Source organism: Artibeus jamaicensis, unplaced genomic scaffold, assembly GCF_021234435.1.
Source record: "Artibeus jamaicensis isolate MK-2021 breed Jamaican fruit bat unplaced genomic scaffold, CSHL_Jam_final scaffold_614, whole genome shotgun sequence".
Lineage (NCBI taxonomy): Eukaryota > Metazoa > Chordata > Mammalia > Chiroptera > Phyllostomidae > Artibeus > Artibeus jamaicensis.
The window spans coordinates 6,252,879-6,279,004 of NW_026522050.1; the positions used below are offsets into that span (position 1 = coordinate 6,252,879).

Here is a 26,126-nt window from a genome sequence, read left to right on the forward strand (position 1 = left end):
AGATATTGTAAGAATATCTCAAATATGCGTGGTCATTCAGATGACCAAACTATATTTCCCAGCATATTTGGTCTTCATCCACAGTTCCTGGCTCACGGCAAGCCCAGACCACTGGGATTTCCTAAGTGTTGAGAATGAAACAGGTGTCTCCTGCCATGTGAATGAGGTGAATTCCATTCCGCAGTTCTGCAGGATGGGGGCTGTTTGCCAGGAGGAACAACCAGGTGATTCGAGGGTTGGAAGTTTTGGTTCCACCCTCCTTCCTCCTCTGACCTGACTCCTGATTCCTGGAGAGGGGAGAGAGGCTAGAGGTTGAATCAATTGCCTATGTTTAACGATTTAATCAATCATTTCTATGTAATGAGGCCTCCGTAAAAAAGAGGACGGGGTTCAGGGAGCTTCTGGGTGGTGACCACATGAAGACCTGGGCAGAGCAGCAGGTCTGGAGGGGGCGTGAACACTTCACGCCCTTTTCCACTTACCTTACCTACCCATCTCTTCCATCTGGCTGTTCCTGAGTTATAGCGCAACAAACTAGTGATCTAGCAAGGAACATGTTTTTCTAAATTCTGTGAATTGTTTGAACAAAGTAATAGAAGCCAGGGAGGGGGATGTACAACCTATGATGTACAGCCAGTCGGGTCAGAGGCACAGGTGACAACCCAGACTTGCGACTGGCATTCTGAGTTGGAGGAGGTCACCGGCACCTCCGGGCTATAGCCAGTTGGTCAGACGCCCCGAGAGCCTGGGCTTAGGGCTGGCGTCTGAAGTCTGTGTTTGGAGCCGGGAGATCTTGTAGGACTGAACCTTTAACCTGTGGAATCTGATGTTATCTCTGGGTAGATAATGTCAGAATTGAGTTGAATTCTTCTACGGCCTGCTGGTGTCTGAGAATTGTTTGTTGGTGCGGGGGTCCCCCCCAATGTTGGAATGGGGTCCAGGAACCCAGTTCACTATTATTTTTGGCACTTAACAGACCAGAAGAGGGTGGCTCTGGACGCCAGTGCCTTGGGTAGAATTGCTCAACTAATCAGCTGCAGAGCCGGGACCGGCCCGCGTCACCCCTGAGCTAGTGCTGTTGTGCACTGGGCCTCGAAGCAGCTGCGAGCCAGGAGCCCGCAGGAGATCCAAGGCGATAAGGCCTTTCTCCTCAGACTGCGGGTGGTGTCAGGGGACTCAGAGTCTCTCCTTTCCAACGTCCCGTCCCCCATTCATTAAACACACAAGCCCAGCTGTGTCTATCTCCTTCCTTAAAAACAAACGGAGCCAAAGAAAACAAGAAAACAAAATCCAAGATCACCTGTCTCACAGTATTGGGAGTCCTTGGCCTCATACAGGTCATTCCAAACTGACCTCAGCCTGCTTTTTCAGCTCTACTTCCCACCACTCTGTTGTATTTGTTTAACAAATGTTTGCCATGGCTTGTGACACACAAGGTCCTGTGAAAGAGTCACAAACACCTACGATGTGGTTCCTGCCCCTGAGAGACTTACGTATCATGGGAAGGGCAGCAGGCAAGTAAACTGATGGTTCTTCATCAGAGTGAGTGAGGGCTCCAGTAGAGTTGAGGAGTGTTTGGGGGCAGGGTCCCTAAGCCAGTCTTAGAGATCAGGCAAACTCCAGAAAGAGGTAAAACTTGAGCTGAGTTGTAAAGGATGAGGACCTTAGAAATGAAGAAGGGTCTCTGTCATCCCTGTAGGAAGAACAGGTGCAAAGGCAAGGAGGTGTGAAACCAGGAGGCTCCACACTCCATTCCACAGGTGCTCACTGGGTGCCTCCTGGATGCCAAGCGCTGTTCTAGGAGCTGGAGACACGGCAGTGAACACAACAGACCAGGCCCTTGCCCTCAGGGAGCTGACAGTCCACAGGGAACGCTGACCTGTGGGTCGGGGAAGGTCGAGTGTGATGGCCCTAGGGGGTCCATGGACTCCCGGAGCCTGTGGAAGACGAAATCTGAGTGGAAGAGTGTATGTGTGCTCAAGTTCACACATAACATTTTATTTTCTTCTCCAAGGGATCCATGACCACCTTGGGTTAGAACCCTTATTCTAGGGCCCCTTGTGCTAAGCTAAGGAGTTTGACCTCGATCTGGAAGTTCAGGGAGCCAGCAATGAATTTTAAGAATTGAAACCGTCAGAGCCTGACCCTGTGCTCTTGCTAGGGAGAACTCCTTGTGCCTTTTCCACTTCGAGGCCTTAGCTTTCGTCACCCTCCCGACCTGGAGGAGTGGCAAGGGCCACACACAGAAGCCGCACAGGTCTGAGTCTGCATCCTGCCTTTGCCCACCACGTTCCACCTGCCAGCCACCAGTCTTCTCCATCTGCAAAAGGCTGTGAGGTTTCAATGAGACCATGATGTTTTGAGATTTAATGACAATGTTTGTTTGGGAGGTGCCCAGTGTAATAGTAGTCACTCAGCAAATCTGAGTTCCTCTCTTGGCTCGGTGATTCAGCTGTTCAGAGATGCCCTCTTGTCTGACGTCTTCTTGGAACATCCTGGGCAGTCGCTCACATGGCCAAGAGCTCTGTGGCTATCACCAGTGTTGCTTTCGACACGCTGCATGAAGCTTAGCTCTCTATTGATTTGCCTCTGTTATCTCATCAATCCACACGCCAGTCCAGGTAGTGACAGCTTCCCTTTCACAGATGAGGAAACAGGCCCAGGAAGTTGAGAAATTTATTAGGAATCAATCAGTTAATCAGTGTCTAGAAGCATCCTATCACCAGGTCTTCTGAAAAATTATAATGATAGCAGCAGCAGCGACAATGAACATTTTTTATGCTTACTAGGTACCCAGCGCTGTGCTGAGCATTTCTGTACCAGAACCCCCAATTCCATCTGCCATTTTCCCGCAGGTAGGCAGGTAGGCAGGCAGTACTACGTTGTTATTCGAATTTACAGAGGACGAACCCAAGGCTCAGAGACAGGTAAAGCAAGTGGCCCAAGGTAACCCAGGCCAATCAGTTTCCAAACTCAGACCTCCATCTAATTCCAAAGAAACCGCTGTCGTTCTGCATCTTGAAAAACAAGACTTCCAGCTGCACAGTTAAAAGCCCCACCCAAGCCTGTCCAGCGTTCCCGGCCTGTCTGCTTCAGCCAAACCTCTGGTTGTTTTGATCAAGGATAGAGAGGGCGCCGCCTGATTGGTCTGGGGGCGGGGGGCGAGGGGGGGAGGTGGCCGTGTAAATTTTAGGTGCCGGGGACCAGAGCGCGAGTCACGTGTGTGTGAAACTCGACCTAGGAGGAGGGGAAGGGAAGGGAGCCCCCGCCCCTACCTCGGGGTGCAGCCCCGGACGGGTATAAATACAAGTATCAACGCTGCGGCTCCACTTCGTCCCTGCCCCACTTCGCAGACCTGTGTCGGACGAGGGCACCCAGCTCCCAGCTCCGCCACTGGTTCCGAGAGGGCAGAGCGGGTGAGCGCGCCGAGCTGCGGGGCTGAGCCCCCGAGGCGGCGGGGTCCCGGCAGGCTGAGAAGCGAGGGGCGCTCTGCAGGTCCCGGCTGGGCCCGCCGGACACGGGACCCCGAGAGCGTGCGCGCGCCGCCAAGGCGCTGCGCCCCACGGGCGTCCGCGGCTGCAGGAGGGGCGTTTGCCCCCCACCTGAGGTGAGCAGCGGGGAGGGCTCCGGGGTCCCCGGCCGTGCGTCCTCCGAGAGCCACCGTGGGCTGCCGCCGGCGCTTCCGGGCTCCCCCAGAAAAGCCCGTTACCTGAGAGCCCTCGGGTCCCGCGGCGCGTCGCCGGGTCTCCGCCGGCGCGTCCCGCCCCCCGTCCGCTCGGCTCCCTCCCGTCGCCCTCTGCCTCCGCGCCCCCTCCGGCCGCACTTCCTCTGCCCCTAGCGACTCTCTTGGGGATTGAACGGATCTGCCTGGGCGCCCGGACCTACAGTCCCATTTCTCGGATGAAGGTACTGAGGCGCCCAGAGACGCGACTGGTGCCCCCCCCCCCCGCCTTTCCCTGTCCCACTTCTCTCCGCTGCCCCCGGTCCGACCCCGCTGGCCGTTCCCGCCCCCGCGCCGCCCGAGTCCCGTCTCCTCCCGCGGTGGCAGCCGCGGCCGAGGAGGGGGGAGCTCGGGCTTCTTCCCTTCCTTTGGTAAACACGCCCGCAAGCCCGCCCGCCAGCCCATCAGCCGCCACTGCCCTTATAAAGTCAGCCGTCGCCGGACTTCCTGCCGGAGCCGAGCCCCCTCCCCGGGCAGGAGCCGGAGGGCGGTTTCCGAGGCGCGGTGCGTGGGGCTCCGAGCCCCGAGTGAGAGAGGGGCGCCCCAGGGCGCCAAGGGCGCAGTTGGGCCCGCCCTAGGTCTTGGTCCACGTGGCAGCTGTTGGCTTGGTCTGAGAGACTGGAGGGACGCGATCGCCTGGTGCGGGGCACGGGAGGGCTCGCTGTCGCCCCGTCCCCGAGGAGAGGAATGGTCTCACAGGGGCAACAGGAAGAGGGGTGTCTTCGGCCAGCTGCAGACTTCCCCTTCCTCCTCCCGCTGCTTCTGGGGGTCCTTCCTAGCGCGGGAGGCCGGATACTGGCCACTGGTGGCTTCGGAGTGCGCTCTGCCTCTTGCTGACCCGTGGGGACTTGGGATAGTGAGGGCTCGGCCCCTGGGAGCGGAGCGTCCTGTCCTGGGTGGAAGAGCCTGGCAGCGCGCCAGGAAGCTGTTGCGCGCAGACAGGACCTTTCTTGTTTCCGATAGTGGCCTGGCGGGAGCTCAGTGCCGCGCGCGCCCCTGGCACTGCCAGCGCGTCCAGAGCCAGCTCGGCCGTCCCCTCTGAGAAGCTCAGGGATCTATGGGGCCTCCCTGAAGGCCCCCTCGTGGGCTGGCTCGGGGGGGTCTCGGGAGCCACCACGATGGAGGACCCTAGCCAGGGGCCGCTGGGGGGCCCTTCACTCAGCGCTCTGTTCCTGTGCAGGCTCGCGGCCAGCATGGCCCCCACGCTGCAGCAGGCGTACCGGAGGCGCTGGTGGATGGCCTGCACGGCTGTGCTGGAGAATCTCTTCTTCTCTGCCGTCCTCCTGGGTTGGGGCTCCCTGCTGATCATGCTCAAGAACGAGGGATTTTATTCCATCCTGTGCGGAGGTATGCCCAAGAAGGGGCCGGTGGGGCTGGGAGAGCAGCAGAGGGGAGATAGTGGACACTGGAGAAGGACAGGTGGCTGAGTGGACAGAAAGCAGGGCTCCTTAAACTGGAGCACTGAACAGCAAACTGGACCGGCTGCCTCCTGACCTCTTCAAACTTCATCTAGAGAATGGGTGGCATTCTGCCACTCTGCCCGGTGCATCGAATCCCGGTTTTACTGAATGCCAGTACCCTGCTGGGCATCCAGCTCTTGGACTGACTGGCAGAGTCCTGGGTGTTTAGCAGCCTCAGGTCTAGAGCAACATGGAGCCGTTTAGAAGGGGAAGTGCTGTGGCCAACTGGCAGGGACTTCTGACCAGGGCTGTTGCGAGGCCAAGTAGGCACTGGGGAGCCTGCAGAGCGGAGCAACCTTAAAGGACCTGCTCTCCTTTTTTAGGACCTTTGAGCCCCCAGGTCTTCAAATCACCTATTTGTACAAAGTTAAGAATAGCCTTATTTCCTCTGGGCAAGGCATTGTGGATCATTCCTATTTTCCATTTCAATCACCTTGACTTTGTGTGACTGGAGAGTAAGGAATTCGAACATTCTGTTTCTAAGAAAACCACTGGAAGGGCATCTTCCTTTTCTGAGAAGGAGGGCTGTGCCCCAGGAGCTCCACAGAAGGACCTGGATGCACCTGGAGTCTGGCCCTTCCCCTCATTCTCTCCCTCCAGCCTCCATGTTGTGAAACAGGCTCTTGGAGGAAGACCAGCTTGGGTTTGAATTCCAGCTTCTACCACTTTACCATCTGGGTGACATCAGCGAGTTCCTTAAAACACTGAGGTTCAATGACCTGGTCCGAAATATGGGAAGAATCGTAATATTTATCCCACGGGAGTGCTGTGAGAGTCCGTGGTGCTTTATAAATGTTTGTGTCTTCTTGGCTTTACTTGGCCCCTCAATTCAGTTCCTTCTGGGCACCAGACTTGACTGTGGGAGTGAGCTGAGGTCTTGGGGTGGCACTGGGGAGGTCTTGACTCTGCTCTGGGCAGCCCAGGCTCTACCAGGGGCTGCTCCACCCCTGCCGTGGTTATCTGTAAGAAAGCAGCAGGTGGCATGAAGGCATGGCCCCAGTTACATGGCGTTGGCGCTGGAGGAGTGGAGATTAGAGCTGGCTCGGTTTCTTCCCCTTGCGATTAATGCTTTGTTGTGTGGGTCTGCCACTTCTTCCTTATCCTGATCCGGTCATCGGCTGATGGCCTTGTGGGTGGTTTCCACCTTCCCGCTTTTATGAATAATGCTCCTGTTTGTGTACAAGTTTTTGTTCGGACTTATGCTTTCATTCCCCTTAGGTGTACACCTAGGAGTGGAATCGCTGGGCTGTTGGGTAACTCTGTGTTGAACCTTTTGAGGACTCGCTAGACAGTTTTTCAGAGTGGCTGCAGGAGCTTACATTCCCAACCAGTGGTGTGTGAGGGTTTCAGTCCTCCACGTCCTCACTGCTTGCTACTGCTCATCTTTTCTGGTGGACGTGAAGTGTTACTGTTTGTGGTTTTGACCTGCATTTCCTTGGTGGCAGGTGGTGCTGGGAAATTTTTTGTGTGCTTCCTGGTCATGGGCAGATCTTTGGAGAAACATCTATTCAGATCCTTTGCCCATTTTTAACCGCATCATCTGCCTTTTTATTATCGAGTGGAAAGAGTCCTTTGTGTTCCAGAGACAAGTCCTCTATGAGATCGTGGTTTGCAAAATTTCCCTCCCACTGTGTGTCATCCCCACGCTTTCGTGGCGTCCTTTGGAGCACAGAAGTTTTCAATATTGATGAAGTTCAATCCATGTAGTTTTTCTTTTGCCATTTGTGTTCTGGGGTCACATTTAAGAAACCGTTGCCTGATCTGAGGTCACAAAGATTTACACCTGTGTTTCCTCCAAAGCGTTTTATAGTTTAAGCACTCACATGTAGATCCGTGGCCCAATCAGAGGTAGTTTCTGTGTGCGGTGCGAGATGTCTGCCTGGTGTTTTGGGTTGCCCAGAGTGAGTGTGCATCTGAGCCTGGTTATTTGGGGTCACCGGAGGTGACCAGAGTGAACCCTCCTCTTAGTCTCAGAACTTATTTGTCTGCTCTCTGAAGGCCCGGCCCATGTCCCTCAACCCTCACCCGTCTTTCATTCCAGGGGCTCCAGACTCAGTCTTTGAGACGTCAGACTGGGGGAGCTGTATCCTCTTTGGCCTTAGATGTGCTGCCCTATGAGAAATGCCTGTTTTCTGCTCCTTGAAGCCACATTCACTGTGGTCTGAGCCTCTCCCTCCACAGGGTCCTGAGAACACAGAATCAGCCCAGGAATCTGCGTCCCCATGGTGTGTGGAAACAGGCAGGTGGCTTCACTTCCAGCTCTGCTCTGGGCTGGTTGGCTGATGTGAGTCAGTTACCTAATTTCTTCATACCTCAGCCACTCCATCTGTAAGAAGCCACCGACACTCCTTATTCTAGGGCTGTTGTGAAAATGAAATGAGAGCAGGATTGCAAAATTCAAGACAACCAGTGGGGGGTTGTTACTCTGTTCTGGACCCCAATTGGCCAGCATTTGCTGTGTGACCTTAGGCAAGTCACCTACCCTCTCTGGATCTCCGAGTCTAAGTCTGTGTAATGATGTGAACACTAGAGGATGTCATTTAACTGACATCGGTCTCCAATCTTTTTGGCACCAGGAACCGGTTTCGTGGAAGACAGTTTTTCCGTGGACCGGAGGATTAGGGGGATGGTTTCAGGAAGAATCAAGCGCATTACATTCACGCTCACCCCCTGCTGTGCGGCCCGGTTCCTCACAGGCCCAGACCAGTACCGGTCTGTGGCCCGGAGGTTGGGGACCTGCTTTAACGAATGTGGAGCTCATTACTGAGGTTTTCATTAGTGTTGGCTTTGGGGTTCCCTGCACACGCCCTCTGTCTTCTCAGTGCTTTCTGCTGTCCCTCTGTTGAGGTGTACCCTGCGGTTGACCCACCTGTACGTGTGTCACAGCCAAAGAGGATTTTTTTTGCTCAGAATTTAGGCAGCAGTTCAGTTACGGCTACTTCATATCCTGCCTAAATGCCCAGATAAGAGAACAATGGCTGAAGTTCACCAGGCAATTAATATTTGCTAGTTAGATCATTAGTCCTCACAACAAATCTGTGATGTAAGTATATGGTGTGATGTGTTATTAATCCCATTTACAGAAGAGACAACCGAAGCTCAGAGATGCTAAGTAACTTGCCTGAGGTCACACAGCTAATACTAAGCAGAGTGAGGATTCAGTCCTAGATCTGACTCCGGAACCTTTATCCTAGACACGTGTCCCTGACCACCTTCAGTTTCGAGTCCAGCAGAAGTCCAGACATAGACATGACGGCCTGTTAGAGCCCAGTCCTGTAGGAGTTTTGGAGAAAGTGTCTGTCAGCTGCAGGACAGTGAAGCCGCAGAGCAGAAAGGGCTCACTGCCTGGGAGACAAAGAAAAGGGGATCATTTTGTGGGTGTTTGTGTGCACGGCAGTCCTCAGAGCCAGCCTCTCCGGAGGCTGCCGCCATCACCTGCCTTTCCCAGGTGGGACACCACAGCCTCTGGGTTTCAGCAGTGCCGCTAGTGGAGCCTGGACTGAGCTCTGCTCTTGACTCCAGCGCAGAATGCTTAACCTTGATCCCGTTTTTCCAGTGTTTCTCAGATCTAGTCATTTGTAGCTCACCTTCATGGTTTTACTGATTCTGGGTGCCAGCGGTGCTGTTATTTACTTAATATACTTCCTTTTAAATCAACCCACTTAAAAAAGTAACTAGCCTCATTTTCAAGTGTACTATCCTTGGAATCTTGGGTTTGGTATTACATACATGCCCACACACATGTTACACACATATATGTTTTAAACACATGCATGCATACAAGTGTTTCTAGTAGACCTCTATATATATATATGTTCCTGTATGTGCATATGCACATATATTTGTATGTATACGTGTGTGTTTGGTACCTGTTTAAATAGCTTCCATGTGCCTCTTAAATCCACCATGAGCACCCCATGGTGCTATGCACGCCACACTTGGGGAGACACTGCTTTCCCTGGCTTCTAAGCCCAACTTCATGACTAACTTAGTGGGTATGTTTTCCCTGGCCCACTCCCCATGCCTCACTTGACTTGTCCAGAAAAGTGGGCAGCTGAGTTAGACTTCGAAGACCTCTCCTGTCGTCTTGCCATGGATAGAGGTGTTTGAGGTCCTTTGCATCTTGGCCTGCTTCCCGCTTGCTTCGAAGTCTGGCTTTCTCCAACCACGCAGAGTGATCAGGTCTCAGGAACTAGCTCGTATTAGTCAAACTCACAAGAGGCTGATCGATAAACCAGAGAAACGAATGCATGAATTGACCTGGAACTGTTAGCCACCCACGGGGCTGGAACTCTGCACCAGTGGAATAATGCCCCTACTTGGCAGCAGGTGCTTGGGCCGGGCAGACTAACTGAGCTGCCCTCTTCAGGACACAGAGGCCCTGCTGTGCAGTGGGAAAGCGCTGGCTCTGGGGGTCGTCTTCACTTTCACGCTGAGCCTGCCTGGGAGAAGCTGTGAGGCTGTAAGTTGCTTTGCTTCTCGGACCCTCATCATCTGTAAAATGGGGTTCATATACTCACTTTTTTATGGTGGTTGTAAGGATTAAATGAAACACTATATGAGCCCTGGTTGGTGTGGCTCAGTGGACTGAGTGCTGGCCTGCGAGCCGAAGAGTCACTGGTTCGATTCCCAGTCAGGGCACACGCCTGGGTTGCAGGCCAGGTCCCCAGTTGGGGATGCGTGAGAGATAACCACACATTGATATTTCTCTCCCTCTTTTTCTCCCTCACTTCCCCTCTTTAAAAAAATAAATAAAGTCTTAAAAAAGAAATACTACGTGAAAAAGCCTGGCACAAAGTTGGTGTTAATTAATGTAGAGCCAGTGGGAGAAAGTGCCTTTTCGTTGTCAAAGACTTAGCAGCAGGGACAGTGTCAAATGCCAACAGAGGGCAGCCGGTTGATAATCAGCAAGTCAGGGCAGGAGTAAGAGGGCTAATGTTTAGGAGCTGAAAGTGGGATGAGCACCTGGGCGACTGAGGGCAAGGACTTGGGGCCGAGTGGACCTGGGCAGGGGGTGGCCTCTGTCTGGCCCCAGCAGTGGCCGGGTCTTCTGACTTCTTACGGAGAAGCCAGAATTTGGGGTTTTTATGTGATAACTCCTGATGTTAAACTGGCACTCACTCCCCCAGCCAAGCAAAACTTGTGTGTGGGCCACTGCTGGTCCCCGGTCGGCAGTCTCCAGCCTAAATTCCCATTGCATTCACCCGCTGTCCCAACAGAGTGCCTGTCATTCAGCTGTCCCATGAGTGCAGATTGAATAAATGGTTGCCGACAAAGCTGGTGGAGAAACGAACAGTGATCGTAAAAAAATCACTAAATTGTGGGGTCAGCCTGAACCCCAAAAGCTATATGGTCTAAACCCCTAACCGGTTCTTGCAGGGGCCTGAGCACCCTCCCCAGCTTCCCCGGCAGCAGGTACCTACCGATGAGAAACCCCCCAAGGTCCAAGGTGCTTCCTGGCCTGTCTGGCCAGCACTGATGGTCTGACAATTCTTGACGTGCTTCCTTATGTTAGTACTCAGATCACTTCACCCTTCTGCCACCTGCAAGCCCGTCAGATACCTGAAGTCAGGGGTCCTTGTCACCACTGAGAGCAGGTACTTCCCCCACCCCTGCCCCCTGCGTTCAGGCACTATCACATCCTCTTGTCGCAGCACCTGCCACTCTTTAAGTCAGCATTCTCTAGTTCATTATCTAATGCAAGCCCCAGGAGAGCTGAGAACTTCCTGTTTTATTCACCGTGGGAGCCACCTAGAGAAGAGGCTGACCACATGGGGACTCTCCCGGGAGTGGGGGCATCGTTCCCCTTTCATCAGCTATTTCAGGAGCATCTTCTGTGCCCCCAGCCCTGTGCATTGGTCCCGTTCATCTTCTCCAACCGAGTCTCCTAAGGAGCCTATGGCCTAGGCATTCCCTGTCCCCTTTTAACAGGCAAGGGGCCTGAGGCCCAAAGACAGGCAGTAACTTGTCTAAGGTTGCACAGCTGAGCAAGGAGGGTGGTGGGAATTCAGACCCTGGTCTGTCTGCCTTCCAGGTGTACCATGAGTTTGCCCTTGGCAATGATGCCTAAGTAACAAGTAGGCCGGGGAGCTGCCACCTCCTGGCTCACTGAGCACTGAATGTAGTGAAGTCACCCTCCTTCCCCCACCACAAGCACTACAAGCCTTTTTTCATAACTTTTCACAACTCCAGGCTGGCCATTCACCTGGGGGACAAGTCCTTCAGGTAAACTTCCAAAGGGTGTAGGGAGGGCAGTGCCATGGTCCAGGGTCTGCGCCTCAGTTTTATCATCTGGAGAATAGAGATACTTTATTAGTTGACTTGTGGGGGCCGCATTGGGTTAATTCAGGGGCTGTTGAGGACAATGCCTAGAACATAGTTAAGTGTTCTATAAATATTGGCTATTATTTTTTATCAGAATGTCATTTATGGGGAAAGCTTCCTCTGCGTTTTACGTGAATTCTTGTTACATCAGCTAAGCATCACTTACTGACTTTGTCCCCAGATTTGGGGGTGCTTCCTGTTGGGGGTCTGCGCACCCTCAGGTTGGACATTGAGCGAATCTTACAACTTGGTAAATAACTTGATGTCTGTGATCATGTTTGAACTAGTTGAGGCCTCCGGTTAGGTGTGCGACTCTCCCTTTGGGTGAGGTACTAGCTGCTGCCATTCATGGAATCCCTTCCCTGACAGCATGGATACGACTCCGGGCTGCCCCAAGGTCGCCTGGCTGGCAGTAAACCAGAGGCATGGGACTTGAGCATGGGGCCCCTGGTCCCAGGCTGCTCCCGCTATCATGTGCTGAGCCCTCCCTTCCTCCTCCTCAGCCAAGAACACCACTAACACCACTCAAGGCGTGCAGTTCGGGTGGCCCAGCTGTGACGACCAGGAAGAGATGCTCATCCTGGGCTTCACCATCGGCTCCTTCGTGCTCAGCGCCACCACTCTGCCGCTGGGGATCCTCATGGACCGCTTCGGGCCCCGGCCCACACGCCTGGTGGGCAGGTGAGGTGGTCGGGCCAGGCCTCGGGGAGCCGGAGGGCGGGGGCTGGTGCAGCAGCGGGAGGGGAGGCTCGGTCTGCACGGTCACCGCCCCCCTCTTCCCCTGTCAATGTCCACAGTGCCAGCTTTGCCGCATCCTGCACCCTCATGGCGCTGGCCTCTCGGGACAGCAGAGGTGAGAGGTCTAGTTTCTTGTGCCCCCATGAGAAAGAATGAGTGGGGTGAAGGTGGATGTTTACCCCGCCTTCTGCCCTTGGCCTCCCACAGCTCCCAGAGGCCCTCATTCAACCCTTTCCCCTTCCCAGTTCTGTCTCCATTGATATTCCTGGCGCTGTCCCTGAACGGCTTTGGTGGCATCTGCCTAACGTTCTCTTCACTCACGGTGAGTATGACAGGCTCTGGCTTGGCAGCAGGGCACCCAGGGGAGGGTGGGGGTAGGAGTGAGTGAAGGGGAGAGTGGAGAGTGGTCAGTGGACACAGGTCAAGTATGTGTGTCTGGAGCCCATGTGGTCTATTGAGCTCGGGTCTAGGCACTGCGGCTGCAGCTCAAACAGAACTGAACTTCCTCAGCTTCCTGGAGCTTGCAGGGGGGGTGGAGGGGGTGTTGGGGGAACAGGCAACCCCCAAACAAGGAAACTAACACGTTTTGTCTGTAGTCATAAGTGCCGGAAAATGCAACTAGGTAATGCGATAGTGACAGAGGAGGGACAGCTTGGGACAAGCGGGTGTTTGCCTCATCGTGTGCTCGGGGCCTGTCCTTGGGAGAGGGTGTGAGAAGGCCCAGGTATTCGCGCGTGTGTTTGAACTGTATGGAACTGCCCGCACTCGACTTGTACTCGACCTACAGAAACGGCCCCATCACGTGTGTGTGAGTTTCGCTTGTGTTACTTTAAGTGTATATGTTTATGTATGTGGGTGAGCTGGCATAAGGGTTCAAGGCATACGACTGTGTGGAGAGGGGAGCGGTTTCTGGCAGCAGCTGGCTGTTTATCTCGGATGAGAGCTGCCTGACCACCAAACTGGGTGTTTTTGGCCGAATTTCACCTCAGCCTGGGACATTTCACAATTCTCTAAGGAAGCAAAATCTCTTCCTCCCCGCTCCCCTTCGCACCCTTTCTCCACTCTGTGCATCTTGGCTCAGGGCCCTAAATCCCTTTTCTGCTGCCCTGCTGCAGCATGGCGCGGCGGGGATCCTAACCTTGGGCCCCGTCCTGGCCCACTAGGGGGTGCAGGCTTTCGGGGGCTGTGCCTGCGGACCTCCCAGAGCTCCTCCCCCGGCCCGGCTATCCGTAATCTCCAGCCAATGGCAGGCCCGCCCCCAGCGCGGCCCACCCCGCCCCCCGGGCTTCCGCTCGAGCTCTGATCCCGCCAGGACAGATCTCAGCCCAGGACATCCAGTGCCGCCCAGCCTGTCGGGCCAGCCGGGGTTAGCGGGGCTGGCCTTGGGCCGTGCTGGGTGGAGACTGCGCCCTGGGACCCTTGGGTTTGGGGGCGGCGCCAAGGGCCTAGCCGGTCCTGGCACTTTCCCTGGTGGCCTTGGCAGCATGCCTTGCAGATACAGGTAGGTGCCAGGGAGTAGGGGTCGGCCTGGCCCCACACCCCTTTCATAGGTACTTGGAGGTTGGTGGGGGACTCCATTCACCTTCCTTTCTAGAGCTATTTCAGGTTGCCTTCTGGGCTTTGTTTTCCCCCTCTGTTGAGAGGGTTTAAGCCTTTAAGGCCCTTCCCAGCTGTGGGATCTGTTGACCTGGGGAGGGTGGTGGGGCCAGAGGGGGGTGCGACTTCGCTTTCCTTTACCCTGAGGGCCTGGCTGAGGCCAGTGAGCAGACAGAGACTGTCAGTTAATTCTCTACTGGTGGGAGTTTTGACACCTGGCTGCCATAGTCCCACCCTCCCCTCCCTAGCCCCTCCCATGACTCCTCCTGGCTCCGCAGAAACTGTGGACTCGGCCCCAAAGGCCGCTGGGAAGGCTTGGGGGCACCGGCTCACGACAGAGGGCTGGAATGAACAGAACCAGAGTGGCCAGACAGGAGACTGTCATTAACTTGCTCTGTGAACTTGAGATTCTTTGCCTCTCTGGGCTTCAGTTTTCTCGTCTGTCAAATAAGTTGCATTAAATCATTGTCTCTTTCTTTCCTTAAAAAAAATCTGGGGTGGCTCACTGGATTGAGTGCCGGCCTGAGAACTGAAAAATTGATGGTTCGATTCCTGGTCAGGGCACATCCCTGGGTAGCTGGGCAGGTTCCACTTGCAGGTGTGTGAGAGACAACCGACCATGTGGCTCTTGCACACTCCTCTTTCTCTCCCTCTTTCTCGCTTCCTGTTCCTCTCTTTAAAAAGTCTCTTTATTTATCTTTAGAGGGGAAAGGAAGGAGGGAGGGAGAGGAATATCAGTGTATGGTTGCCTCTCATGCATCCCCTGCTGGGAACTGGCCTGCAACCCAGGCATGTGCCCTGACTGGGAATCGAACCGCGGTTGTTTGGTTCGCAGGCCTGCGCTCAATCCTCTGAGCTACACCAGCCAGGGCCTAAATAAAATCTTTGGAAAAGTTCATTTTTTAAAAATTACAGTTGACATAACAAATTTTCTTCCAATTACAGTTGGCATATTACATTAGTTTCAGATGTACAACATAGTGATTTGACATTTATATAACTTAGGAAGTAGATGAGTGTTTCTTTTTTATTTTATTTATTTACTTTTATTTTTTAAAAGATTTTATGTATTTGTTTTAGAGGGGAAGGAAGGGAGAAAGAGAGGGAGAGAAACATTGATCTGTTGCCTCTTGCACTCGTCCTACTGGGGACCTGGCCTGTGCCCTGGCACGTGCCCTGCCTGGGAATTGAACTGGCCACCCTTTGGTTCGCAGGCTGGTGCTCACCAGCCACAGCAGTCAGGGCATGAAGTAGATCAGTGTTTCTTAAACATTCATTCCATGAGTTAAGAGGCATCACAGGATAAAGGGGCTTCATAAGGAACTAACTTGGGAAACCCTGGGATTAAACAAAATTGACAGCATTTCTCCTGAGGGTGCTTTTGGGAGGCTTTTAGATGCTAAAGTGCTTTGGGAGCATGTGGGAGAGGGTTAGAGCAGTTTCCGACATCGAGTTGCCTTGGAGCTTGTCTGCGGCCGTCCCAGGGGGCTAGTGTTCTTGGAGCTTACTGTGAGGACGCTGGGCTGGATGCTTCCCGGTTTCTCAGGCGGGGCTGGGAAGGGGGCGGCCGGCGCGGCTGTCAGGATCTCCCCTCTCACTGGCACTGGGCTTCTCTTGCAGCTGCCCAACATGTTTGGGAACCTGCGCTCCACCATCATGGCCCTCATGATCGGCTCCTACGCCTCTTCTGCCATCACATTCCCAGGAATCAAGGTTTGGAACTGTCTGGGGGGACAGTGAGGTCACTGTTTTCTTTTTGCCATTGCACAAGAATTGGGTGGGGCTGGGGACATAGTGGCATCTGGTGACCCAGTTCCTGCCAGTCAGAGGTCAGTTCCCACCACCTCTGGGAAAAGCACAGAAGCATAATGGGAAGAGGTCAGGTGCTCTTGCCCACCAGTGGGTCTGATTTCTTTTCTCTCCTCTTTCTCTTTACCATTGTCCCAGTCCAGGCCATCATCCTCTCTCCTAGGCCATTATAGGCTTTCTCAGCTGGTCCCCTTGCCTGTGATTGTCTTCCGCTACCATCTGTCATTCACATGACCTACAGAATGATCTTAGATAGAGAACTCACTCACACACCCACTTGGCTTTGCCTGCAGAATCAAGTCCAACCTGTTCACATGCATTCAAAGCTCTTGGTTCTCTGCCCTCACCCAATCTTTCCAGCCACATCTCCTTCCCCTGCCCTGGAGAGTCTGGGTGACTTGGAGTCAAGGTCAGAAAGCTAATCTATGCCAGGCCAGATCCTAGACAGGTCAGCAAGGTAGACCTAGAGTCAGAAGGCCTGAGTTCTGGTTCTGGGCAAGCTTGGGGCCTCATTTCTTCCTCTGATATCAAATGGTAACAAAGCACCCCTTCAAATGGGCCACAGTATGCCCCTCAGATTCTGCCTTAGGCAGTTAATTAATTTGTTAGTTTAGAAGGCATCTAAACTTGCTCAGCATGCCCAAAGGAATTTGAAAGTGCCCATTGGTGAGGCGGCCGCCAGTTGGTCAGGTAGCAGCAGGCATGGAGGTGGTGGTTCTCCCTTCTCTTCAACTACGGCAGTGGGTTCTGAGGAGCCAGATCTTATCTCCACCCATTGGGAATTTGGCCCTTTGAAGCTCTGTCCAGCCCTCAGGGAAGAAGGAGCTCCCAGGTCCAGGACTCCAGCAGCAGCAGCTTTTCTGGGCAGCAGTGGAGCCCGAGGGTGGGGAGGGCAGAGGTTCGCAATTCCAGGCAGAGGGTGGCTGGCAGAACCAGAGGAGTGACACCTCTCGCACACCCGGCCTCCCCAGTAGAGGGGCTGACACATTGGCACAGAATCCCAGTCCATTCAAAACCTACTTGTCCTGGGTTAGGAGGCCTTGGGCAGGGCCCTTGCACACCACCCCTCTCGCTCATTGTTGGCACCTGGGACTACCAGTGAAAGGTGAGATAAGAGTTATCAGCTTGGGTTTGTTTTTCCCCTGGGGAGCAGGCCAGGAAGGGGCGGGATAAACGTGGTTAGTTAGGCCTTGTAAATCTAGAGCCTTAATTCTACTTTTTTTGTACATGCAATGAAATGGCAGTTTTGTGTAAAACAAAGATGAATGGAGTCATTGGCAAGATGTGTGTCTTTTTAAGATAATAATTGAGATTTCAAAGACACTCCGAGCTGTGGGCAGCAGCTTGAGCACTTTGTGGGAACCACTGCACCCCACTCTAGGGTGAAGCGGTGAGAAAGGGATGGAGGGTGACTCTTCTCTAGGACTCTCAGCTTCCAGGCTTGGCTCCCTCATCTTCAAATTGGACCCTGGGAACGGGGTAGAAGAGACCTTCTCTGAGGCCTCTGAGCCTGGAAGAGCGGGGTCTGGGGCCGGGCGGCTTCCCCATGAGTCGTCCTCCTTCTCCCACAGCTGATCTATGATACTGGTGTGTCCTTTATGGTGATCATGTTTACCTGGTCGGGCCTGGCCTGCCTCATCTTTCTGAACTGTGCCCTCAACTGGCCCAGCGAGCCCTTTCCCGCTCCTGAGGAAGGCAGCTATACGTGAGTGGCTCTGTGGGGGTGCTGGGTGGGGGGGCACCTCCTGCCTGCAGAGGGGGAGGCCAGGGGTGTGGTGGTGTGATGGATAGAGTGAGCTTTGGAGTCAGAGAGACCTGGGTTTGCAAGCCACCGGAGCTGTCCGACTCTGCTTTCTCATCCTTACTGTGGGCCTGGTTCCACACACCCACAAGTGTTTGGAATAGACCTGGCGCATAACGGGCAGTCAGAACCTGGTGGCTGTTATTATTAGTATCCCTTCTTGGCTTGGAGGACAGGATCAGAGTAGGGGGGATCCCAGCGATAGCCATGAAGACCCAGGAAGGGACACAAAGGAATCAAATATACCGCCCTTTGTGTGCAGCCTGAATGCCAGCTTTTCCCAGCTCCCTGTGAGTTCACCAGGGGATCGGTGTGTGTGTGTGTGTGTGTGTGTGTGTGTGTGGTGTTCCACAAGCACATAGGGTGCCCATCAAACAGCTGGGACATATTGAGTGCCTCCTAAGCCAGGCACTGTGCTTAGCTCTCAGACCATTATCATACAGCCCTTAACTCCATCAGTAACAAAGGTGGAGGGAATAAAGTGACTTTCCCAAGGTCTTACCTTCGAAAGGGGGGCGGGGATTGTGAACCAGGCTTTCTGACTCCAGTTTGAATGCTTAATGCAGCCTCCATGGCAACAGCCCCAGTGGAAAACCACCCGTCTAATCTTTATTTACTGGGTGCTACTACACTGGTCCCTGGGCCAGGCTCTGAGGAACTCGGGAGTGCGCTCTGCACTCTGGAGCTCATCAAGGGGCATGTTAGTGCCGGGCAGAGGGGTGCTCAGCACTCCAAGGATGACTGGGACCTGGAGGCAGGGTGTTGGGGTGGGCTCTGCAAGGCTGGTTCCTATTTGCTCCGGCCTGGCTGCCGGCAGGAAGAAGATCAAGCTTACTGGGCTGGCCCTGGATCACAAGGTGACAGGTGACCGCTTCTACACCCATGTGACTATCGTGGGCCAGAAGCTGAGCCAGAGGACCTCCAGCCTGGAGGGGGATGACATCTCCTCTCCGGACGCTCTTGGCAGCTCAGAAAACCCTCATGAGAGTGAGTGTCTGCGCAAGGTGCCAGCCTGGGGGATTGGGGAAGGCGGGTCCACATGCTCAGCAAGCACTGATGCCCAAGGGCCCCTCTCTCCTCTCTTCTCTCTTCAATTCTCACAACACCCCATGATGCAGGTGGGCAATCCCCATATACAGAATGGGAAGGAGCAGGAATCAGAGCTCAGAGAATTCCATCAAGTTCAGATTTGGGGGTACTCTGCTGGATTCCTGGGGGTTGGAGAGAATGGGGCAGGGTCTCCAGGCCTGTAGGGCAACTGGTCTCCCTGGTTTCATCAGGGCTCCCTGCAACCTCCGAGCCTTTTGCATCAGGTGAGCTGGGTCCTCCAACACCTGGCTGGCTGACGCCCCCTGCTGGCTTCAGGAGGAGCAGCAACCCGCCTTCTGCCTGGGCCACTCCCCAACCTGTCAGCTCAGATTAGTGGCAGGATGACCGGCCTTGAGTCAGGAGATGGGGGTTTGAGTCCCGCTCCCCGAATACACGCCTGACTTGGGTTAGATCACTTAGCCCTGCTCTCGCTTTTCTGTCTCTTACACTGGCACTGATAATACCCATTTCTCAGGGAAGTCGAAGTTAGTTGTGAGGATTGAATGAAGCCATGGATGCAGAAGCCCTTTGTAAAATGCAGAACACTGCAGTTATCAGGGTGGGATCCCCACTGCTCGTTCTCCCATGGCCGAGTTTTGGGCGTGGCTGAGTCTGGCTGGCCGGCAGCTCCCAGCCCTGTGAGCTCAGTGGACTCCCTGAGCTGCAGGCTTCCCCATCTATCACATGTGGCAAAGATAAGGCTGTGGTCCAGTTGGATTAAATAGGATAATATGTGTTGAGTGTGCAGCATGTAGCAGCTGTTTAATAAATAGCAGTTAGAGTTATTACCACACCAACCATAAGGTTTTACATCCAGAGATCACCTAAAAATGTTCTGTTGAGATAGTTACAGAGCTGGGCGAGAACTTGGAGGCCAGTGGGTCTGAACCCTTGTTTTTGAAGAAACTAGTTTCTCTCCAAAGTCACAGAGTGTCAGAGCCTTCCCTGGAACTGCATGGGCTGGGACAGTCAGAGGGAAATGGAAGATCTGGGGCTCAGGGGCGCCCCCTGCTGTCTCCCCAGAGTCCGTCCCCTTCCGCAAGAGTCTCTGCTCCCCCATTTTCCTGTGGAGCCTTCTCACCATGGGCATAACCCAGCTTCGGGTCATCTTTTACATGGCTGCTATGAACAAGATGCTGGAGTTCCTTGTGACCGGTGGCCAGGAGCATGGTGAGGTGCTGCTGAGGTCACTGGGGGGCACAGGAGGGTCCCCCTGGTCGAGCGCCTCTCACCCGGCTTCTCCTCCTGCTACCCCCAACAGAGACGGCTGACCTGAAACAAAGGGCAAAAGAGACAGGTAAGTGGGTGAAAGCCAGGACCCTGGCCTGCACCCACCCCTCCACTGCCCACTTGGCAGGGAGCCTGGGCCTACCCCGTCACCCCGGGCACTGGGGAGGTCTGAGAATGTGGGGTCAAGGGGAGGCCATGTTGGCAGTCCCTCTTGTCCGCTGGGCAGCTGGCGTCCCTGCTGCCAGCTCCTGACCCCCCTTCCTTCCTGCCCTGCCAGTGGAGTTCTACTCCTCCATCTTCGGGGCCATGCAGCTGCTGTGTCTTCTCACCTGCCCTCTCATTGGCTACATCATGGACTGGCGGATCAAGGACTGCGTGGACGCCCCCGCTGAGGGCCTCGCCCTGGGAGACGCCAGGTGAGCCGCACAGGGATGGGGACAGACAGCAGTCAGGTGGTGCTTTTCCTTCTCCAGGTGCTTTCACATCCAGCATCCTCTTTCATTTTCCCAAGAGCCCTGAGAGAGCAAGGTACCTCCTTAGTTCTACAGTTGAGGCAACTGAGGCTATGCGGGGACAGGGCCTGCCTGGTCAGTAGAGCTGCTGACTGTGCACGAGGCACTGTCTTAGTCCTGCAGCAGGTCTCTGAGGTAGGTACGTCATCCTCGTTTCACAGGGGAGGAAGCTGAGACACAGAAAGGTTAAGTAGCTTACCCAGGGTAACACAGCTCTTTGAGCCCACGCAGCGGGCTCCAGAACCTATGTTATAAAGACTGGTTCTATTAGTTACCTATATTGCTGGATAATAGATTACCTCCAAACTTGGCATCTATAAACGAGAAACATTTACCTCATATAGTTTCCGAGAGTCAGGAATCTAGGAGTGACTTAGCTGAGTGGTTCTCAGAGTCTCTCTGAGTCTGTTCCGGCTGCCGTAACAAAATCCCGCAGACTAGGCAGTTTATGAAAAACAAATTTCATTTTTACAGATCTCGAGGCTGGAAGCCCGAGATCAGGGTGTCAGCATGGTTGAGTGAGGCCCCTCTTCTGGGCTGTAGATTTCCCGCTGTGTCCTCACACGGCAGAAGGAACTAGAGCTCGGTGGGGCCTTTCCTGAGGGCACTGATGCTATCAGGTCTCTGCCCTCGTGACCTCATCAGCTCCCAGAGGCCCCACCTCCTAATATCGTCTTGTTGGGCACTATGATTTCAATGTGTGAATTTTAGAGGGAAACAAACGTTCAGACTCATAAGCTTGCAGGCAAGCTGTCAGCCAGGCCTGCAGTCGTCTGAAGGGTTTACTGGGGCTGGAGAGTCTGCTCCTACACTCACCCATGTGCTGTTGGGCGCAGGACTCCCTCCCCTACCAGGGGGCTTCTCCACAGGGCTGCCCACGACAGGGCCACTGGCTTCCCCAGAGCAAGGTCTGAGTCCGGGGAGACCAAGAGAGAAGCTAGAGCGTCGTTCGTAATGTGATCTCAGAGGTGCCCTGCCATCATTCCTGTCACGTCCTACTGGTCACACAGAGGACCTCGGGTGCAGTGTGGAAGGGCTCCGGGGGGGTGAATACCAGGAGGTGGGGGTTTTGGGGGCCGTTGTTGGCTGGAGACCACTGTTGGGGTCTTGAACTGAGGGCTTCTGACTGCTGCACTCTTGGCTTTAAGGCAATAGTCCCTGTTTGTCCTTCGAGGCTGGGAGAGGGCGGTATCTAAGGAGGGAAGGTATCTAAGGAGCAATCCAGTGGCTTCCCTCCCCACCAGTGGTGCCCTGGGCCCGGCATCAGCCCTCCTGCTGGCCTCTGCTCCTGGTAGCCAGGGCTCATCAGGAGGGCCCTTCCGTCTCGGCCCAATGCCAGCCCGCCCTCATCCCAACTTACTCCTCCTGTGGGCCAGCCTTGGAGCCCTGACCCTGCCACAGAGGGGGACTTGCTGGGCAGTCACCTTTGTCCAGGCTGGTGGGCAGAGACACCTTCCTGATGAGAGAGGTTGTGAGGGCTCCCCATTCTCCACTTTCCTTCCCATCCTCGAATCTCAGACTTCAGTGTACATGTGAAATACCCGGAGTCTCTGTCCAAATGCAGGTTCCTGGCCCCCACTCCCAAGAGTCTGAGGTCTGGGCCCGGGCCCTGGACCCTGCATTTCAGGAAGGGCCCTACAGTTCAGCATTCCCCCGGTAATGCTGGTGCAGTCAGTGGGGAAGCCACACTATGAGAAACCAGGGCCAGAGCAGCAAAGACACAGCAGAAGGGGCTGGGCTGAGCCCCAGAGAGCTTCAGGGGAGGTGGAGGCAGCCACAGTAGCCAGTGACACTCTGTCCTCATCAGGGACGGGGTTGCCACCAAGTCCGCCAGACCACGCTACCGCAAGATCCAGAAGCTCACCAACGCCATCAATGCCTTCACCCTGACCAACATTCTGCTTGTGGCTTTTGGCATCACCTGCCTGATCCACAACTTGCACCTCCAGGTAACTCCCTCCACTCTCCCTGCCGCCCGGGACCCCTCCAAAGGGACCGTTCTGGACTGGTCCCCTGGCCCCTGCCTTCTAGGAGACAAGGTTGTCGTCCTCTGGGTCTATTTTCTGGGTCTTCCAGGGAGACCCTCTAGGTGGTTGGGTGGTGGAGAAGGTCGGCGTGTGTAAGTGGGCCCAGTGCGGCTCCCTCTTCCCGTCACTGCTTTCGTTGTGCTCTTAACCTGTCCCCTCTCCCTTTTGGTTTCAGTTTGCGACCTTTGTCCTGCACACCGTGATTCGAGGTTTCTACCACTCGGCCTGTGGCGGCCTCTACGCTGCTGTGTGAGTCAGCCTGGGCTGGACCGCCTTCCTGAGCTTCCCCCCCCCCCCATCCCCAGAGGATCCCAGAGCAGAGACAAAAGGGCCCTAGGCACCCCTTAAGGCACCCCTCCCAGCCCCGGTAGGCAGGCATGGCTCCCCAGCCTGCCTGCCATGGCGGCATCTCCGAGAATGGGATGGATGGAGCGGGTTGGTCCACTGTCCCTTCTGAGCCCCTCTAGTGACGGGGAGCTCACTCCCTCAGAGGCAGCCCACCCCACTGCAGGGCAAGCCCACCATCAGAAGGTCCTCTCTCACAGGAGCTGAAATGCTTGGTTGGACGACACCTGGGTCCCACATCTTATCTCTGGAATGGTTTCCCAAGTGGCCTCTATCCCCGTGTCAGCCCCGTAGAAACTTCCAGACTGCAGCCTTGTTTACCTTTTACTTTTCCAGTTTCCTTTTGAATAGCTTCTGGGTCCCGTCCTTCTCTTCTGATTCCCACTGCCAGGCACTGCCGAGCGACCCCTGTGCCTGTGTGATGCAGTGATACAGGGCGCTACAGTGGTGGTGGCGGAATCGTAACCGTTACTGAGTCCGCGTATCCACGGCAGGCGCACTGTGGGCCACTGGACCAGCACTCCCTAGCTGGGACCTCCCCGCTGCCACCTCAGCTCTGTTTCCTTCTTCATTGTTTTAGGCCACAGCTGGGGGGGTCACTCTTGGTTCTTCACTTCCTCACACCCCACATCCCATCCAGCAACCATCCTGCCCCTCCACATCCAGTCCTCACTGCCCCCACCCCCAACCACTGCCACTCCCGTCCTGGCTGCCCTCAGGCTATTTTTAACTCGAGCGGCAGACACCTGTTGGGACATAAGTCTCTTCATGGCACTGCATGGCTTCCCATCTTGTCTCACTAAGATAAAAAGCTGAAGGCTTTATTATGGCTCAAAAGGCCCCACAAGATCTGGCCCTGGGACCTCTCTGCCATCCTCCTTCCCCTCCCCTGCTTGTGCACATGTCCCCCCCCCCCCCCCCCCATGATCTCATAAACCCCGGTGCCTCATAAACTCCAACCATGTTTCCTCCTCCCAGAACATTCTTCCTCCAAGGCTCACCGCTGTCTCACTTTCTCCAGGTCTTTTTACCTAGCTGTCCGCTTCTCAGGCACATATTCCCTGGCCATCCTATCTACAGCACAACCCCCTCCACGCCCTCCTCTGCCTCCCTGCTTAACTTTTCACCTTGGCTCTTACTACTGGCTAACACGCCGTGCCATATCTTGCTTACTGGTTGACTACCCCCCACCTCCGCCGCAGGAATTGGCTTGGTTCATGGCTGAACCAAGACTGGCCTAGACTGGCAGCTGGCACATAGTAGGAGCTCAATAAGTAGGTGTTAAAAGAATAATGAACATCCCAGGGAGGTTAGGGCCAGCCTTGTTTCCAGTGGAGGAAGTCAGGTTCAGAGAACTTGAGTTACTTGCTGTTATCACCTGGACAGGAGGTGTCAGAAGCCAGTTTGGTGGCCCTGAAGTCACGGCATACACCCTCCAGGTCAAGAACCAAAGAGCACACACAGAGCCTGAACTCAGGCTCTCCGCTGCCTGGAAAGCAGAGGGCGGTGTCAGGGAAGGGGACTGGCAGGGTGCCTGGCAGGAGAAGGCCACGGGCCCTTCATGCTCGGCCCTGTCTCCTCCACAGGTTCCCATCCAACCACTTTGGGACGCTGACGGGTCTGCAGTCCCTCATCAGCGCCCTGTTTGCCCTCCTGCAGCAGCTGCTCTTCATGGCCATGGTGAAACCCTTGAAAGGGGACCCCTTCTGGGTGAGAACTGGAGGCCATGGGGGAAGCAGGAGCCCCCTTCCTGGGTGCAGCCCAGGAGTTGGGGGTGATGGGCTTGTATGTGATAGAGTCCCTCCCTCCTCCTCTCACCTCTGCCAGGAAGTACCTTGGAAGTCTCTGATCTGGGTGTCCCTAAGCTGGCTACCTGTCAGAACCCCTCACAGAGAGTTAAGAACACACAGTCCCCAGCGTACGAATCAGAGGCGCTCGGCCTGGGCCCAGGAGCCTGCTTTTAATAACCTTCCGGGTGCTGTATGAAATGGCCTAGCCCTGATCCTGTCCAGTTCTACCCAGTGCAGGGCCCCTTGAAACCTCTCAGCGACAGGTGACACTCCTGCACGAGGCAGCCACTGGGACTGTGGGACGGGCTTTTCCTTACCTTGAACTGATACCTGCCTCCTGCAAGCTGGTCTCCTTGGCCCATGTGCCACAAGAATGATGATGAAGTGACAGCTACCATGTACGAGCACACTCTAGGTGCTACACACACCGCGTGCTTTTTCATTGCTTCATCTCTGCCACGGCAGCGCTGAGAAGGTGGCGCGTGAGGGTCGACATGACTTGCCCAGAGTCAAATGCCCACAGTAATGCAGAGTGGGACGTGAATGGCATCCAAGCCTGCAGGAGGCCGCAGTGCTGGGCCTCCTGAGCCTTCCGTCCTTCAGGCTGTGCACCCCAGCTCCTTTGGCTGCCTGGGAGCCTCTTACCACCCCAAATGTTCTCACTGTCTTGTCCTCAGAGGTTCAGGAGCACCCTGGCCAAGTGCTGCCCTTCCTCATGTCCACCTGAAGGGCACCAGACCCTGTGGGCGCTGGGGTTAGCCAGGACTCACACCAAGCTCTGCTCTGTTACAAGGCCACTCAGCATTAAATGAGATACTGCTAGAACAGTGAGTCAACACAGTAAGTGCTGGCTATATTTGTCATCCTGGCCCAGGACCTGGAGCAAAATGGCTGCCTTCTTCTCCCTTTATGGAGGCTGTGGTGGGTGGGTCCCTGAGGAAGGTGAGGGAGAATGGGAACCTCCTTGACTCTGTCTCTCTCTTCACCCTCAAGGTGAATCTGGGCCTCTTGCTCTTCTCACTCCTGGGATTCCTGCTACCTTCCTACCTCTTCTACTACCGAGCTCGGCTCCGGAGGGAGTATGCCACCGGCTGGGAGGGCCCACTGAAGGCGCTGGGCAGCTCCGAGGTGACAGCATAGACCTCTGAGGCCAAGGGACCTGTGTGTTGGGCCACCAAGGCCTGAGCAACCAAAGGGAATGCCTCATAGCTTTTCTACCTGTAATCCGCACAGAGCCAGGGGATGTGGATTTATAAATACCAAGAGAAGTTCTATTTTTGTAGGGACTTGCTAAAAGAAAAAAAATCCCTAAAAAATTTCCCCAAAGCAATGCACCCTTGACTGAAGACAGCCCCTGTGCTAGAAGGATGGGGTGTCTTCCTTCTACATCGGAGGAGACAAGGGTGTGGAGCTGCCCTTTCTCTGGGCCTTTAGCCTCCTGGTGCCTCCAGGGGCTTATGGGATTAGCAAACAAGCCCCAGCTGTGCAGGGCTCCGAGCGTGCATGCAAGTGTGTGCACGTGTGTGTGTGTGTATGAACCAACCTTTCCCTAGAGGAAAGGGGCCTGAGGTGCTGGCTGTGTCGGGGGTGTGGGGGTAAGCCCCTTTCGGGGGTTGGAGGGCGGGTTCCCTCCCTGGTGCTGCTTTTTGCAGATCTCAGAGGAAATAAAAAGGGAAGTGAGAGA

General features: G+C 54.9%; 1 protein-coding gene across 6 annotated transcripts; it reads left to right on the forward strand.

Annotated features, from left to right (window-relative positions):
* The first annotated feature begins 3,221 nt into the window (after window positions 1-3,221).
* On the forward strand, window positions 3,222-26,126 carry SLC43A1 (solute carrier family 43 member 1). 6 transcript variants are annotated; one of them, XM_053659092.1, is made up of 16 exons: window positions 3,616-3,906; window positions 4,902-5,068; window positions 12,009-12,186; window positions 12,303-12,358; window positions 12,489-12,565; window positions 15,460-15,552; window positions 17,220-17,353; window positions 18,267-18,436; window positions 19,562-19,708; window positions 19,800-19,835; window positions 20,046-20,184; window positions 22,088-22,229; window positions 22,483-22,556; window positions 24,239-24,362; window positions 25,120-25,282; window positions 25,436-25,526. In XM_053659092.1, exons 2-15 carry the CDS (start codon window positions 4,915-4,917, stop codon window positions 25,252-25,254), a joined length of 1,659 nt encoding a protein of 552 aa, XP_053515067.1. In that variant the 5' UTR covers window positions 3,616-3,906; window positions 4,902-4,914; the 3' UTR covers window positions 25,255-25,282; window positions 25,436-25,526. The 6 variants fall into 6 exon arrangements, with proteins under 6 accessions (XP_037019177.2, XP_037019178.2, XP_053515067.1 ...); XM_037163282.2 differs by lacking the exons at window positions 3,616-3,906; window positions 25,120-25,282 and adding an exon at window positions 3,222-3,607 and having other exon boundaries at window positions 25,436-26,126; XM_037163280.2 differs by lacking the exon at window positions 25,120-25,282 and having other exon boundaries at window positions 3,617-3,906; window positions 25,436-26,126.

What these genes read in the sequence shown, in the direction of transcription:
- SLC43A1 (XM_037163279.2), top strand. Translation starts at nt 4,840, where the DNA reads ATGGAGGACCCTAGCCAGGGGCCGCTGGGGGGCCCTTCACTCAGCGCT. An exon ending in GGCCTCTCGGGACAGCAGAG is followed by an intron (nt 12,359 to 12,488) that starts GTGAGAGGTCTA and finishes TCCCCTTCCCAG; the next exon opens with TTCTGTCTCCATTGATATTC. An exon ending in TCCACAACTTGCACCTCCAG is followed by an intron (nt 22,230 to 22,482) that starts GTAACTCCCTCC and finishes TTTTGGTTTCAG; the next exon opens with TTTGCGACCTTTGTCCTGCA.